The sequence below is a fragment of the Hippocampus comes genome, unplaced genomic scaffold, assembly GCF_001891065.2.
Source record: "Hippocampus comes isolate QL1 unplaced genomic scaffold, H_comes_QL1_v1.1 scaffold309, whole genome shotgun sequence".
NCBI classification, from domain to species: Eukaryota; Metazoa; Chordata; class Actinopteri; order Syngnathiformes; family Syngnathidae; genus Hippocampus; species Hippocampus comes.
The window spans coordinates 186,947-188,108 of record NW_017805838.1 but is presented as its reverse complement, the minus strand read 5'-3'; the positions used below and the strand labels follow the sequence as shown (position 1 = coordinate 188,108).

Here is a 1,162-nt window from a genome sequence, read left to right as displayed (position 1 = left end):
CACACAAAGACCGCGCCGTTGAAACTCTCCAAAGAGTTCTCATTCAAGTTCAAAAGTTTCTCGATGAAAAATGTAACATTCACCACAAAGTTGATGTTTTTTTGTTTTTTTTAATTTTTGAATGCGCTTTTGCAGGGTCCAACCGGTCATCGGACTACCTCATTCTCCGTCTTGGACATTCTGGACCCCAACAAATTCACCAGCTGTCGGAGACTCGCACTACAGCAGAGCAGCCAGGCGGATGACCAGCACTTGGTCGCGCAAAGTGGAGACGTCAGAAGGGGGCCCGCTGGTGAATCCGAAGCCGGCCTCGAGCCCAATTATGGCGCACGGGAATACCACAGTAAGAGCGATTTTATGGTTGTCAACCGACAAATCTACTCACCTCACTTCGACGTTTTGGAAATTGTATCAGTTGAATTTGTTCACATATTTTCAATTTTATTTGTTCATTTCGTTTTGCAAACATTATTTCAGATATATGCACGGATCCGTTTAAAATGGAAATCGATCATGATCTAAGTTTAATGTTTTCAAAACTGATACACATATTAATACTTCATCTTAAAATTGATATTTTACCAACGACTGTCAAAATACCCCCCTTATATCGTGTTTCAGGAATAATATATAGATTTGCTGACGTTGTTTAAAACGACATTGTATTTCCATTGGGGTTTTCAAGACAATAAAAATGCGTATAGCTCCACTGTGTTTGGTGCTAAATAATAAAAGGCATCTTTAATTAAAACGCAAAAACGAAATGTTTAGGTTTTATTATGTTGCCATAAAATAATGTGTCGACATTTTTCAAGTCTTCATCAAGCACATTAGACACACTGTCTTAATTAGAAATCAGAATGACTCTTTCCTGTATTTGAATTATTTCCACTAATCCGCTTGGCTTGCAGGCTGTACCTTTCATTTAATGTCATTAATTTGAATGTATACGTAAAAAAAAAAAAAGCAAAAACCTTCATATAATCCAGATGATCCGAACATATTTTCCCCCAGTTACTTCATTTTAATAATATCATATTTGAACCTCATTAAATAACTAATTCTTTGTTTTGCAAATACATCAAATTCAATGCAGCGACTCACAAATTTCAATGACAATTTACATTGCACCATGGACTATTTCATTTATTTGCAAAGGGTT

The 1,162-nt window shown here is 36.2% G+C and overlaps 1 protein-coding gene across 1 annotated transcript in view; it reads left to right on the top strand.

The window, feature by feature from the left end:
• Positions 1–634, top strand: part of LOC109526564 (uncharacterized) — a 2,748-nt gene extending 2,114 nt beyond the window's left edge. Inside the window, exon 2 of the mRNA XM_019887905.1 lies at positions 136–634. Within this exon, the coding sequence (XP_019743464.1) occupies positions 136–522 (387 nt within the window). The 3' untranslated portion in view covers positions 523–634. The remainder of the gene's footprint in view (positions 1–135) is intronic.
• Positions 635–1,162: the final 528 nt, after the last annotated feature.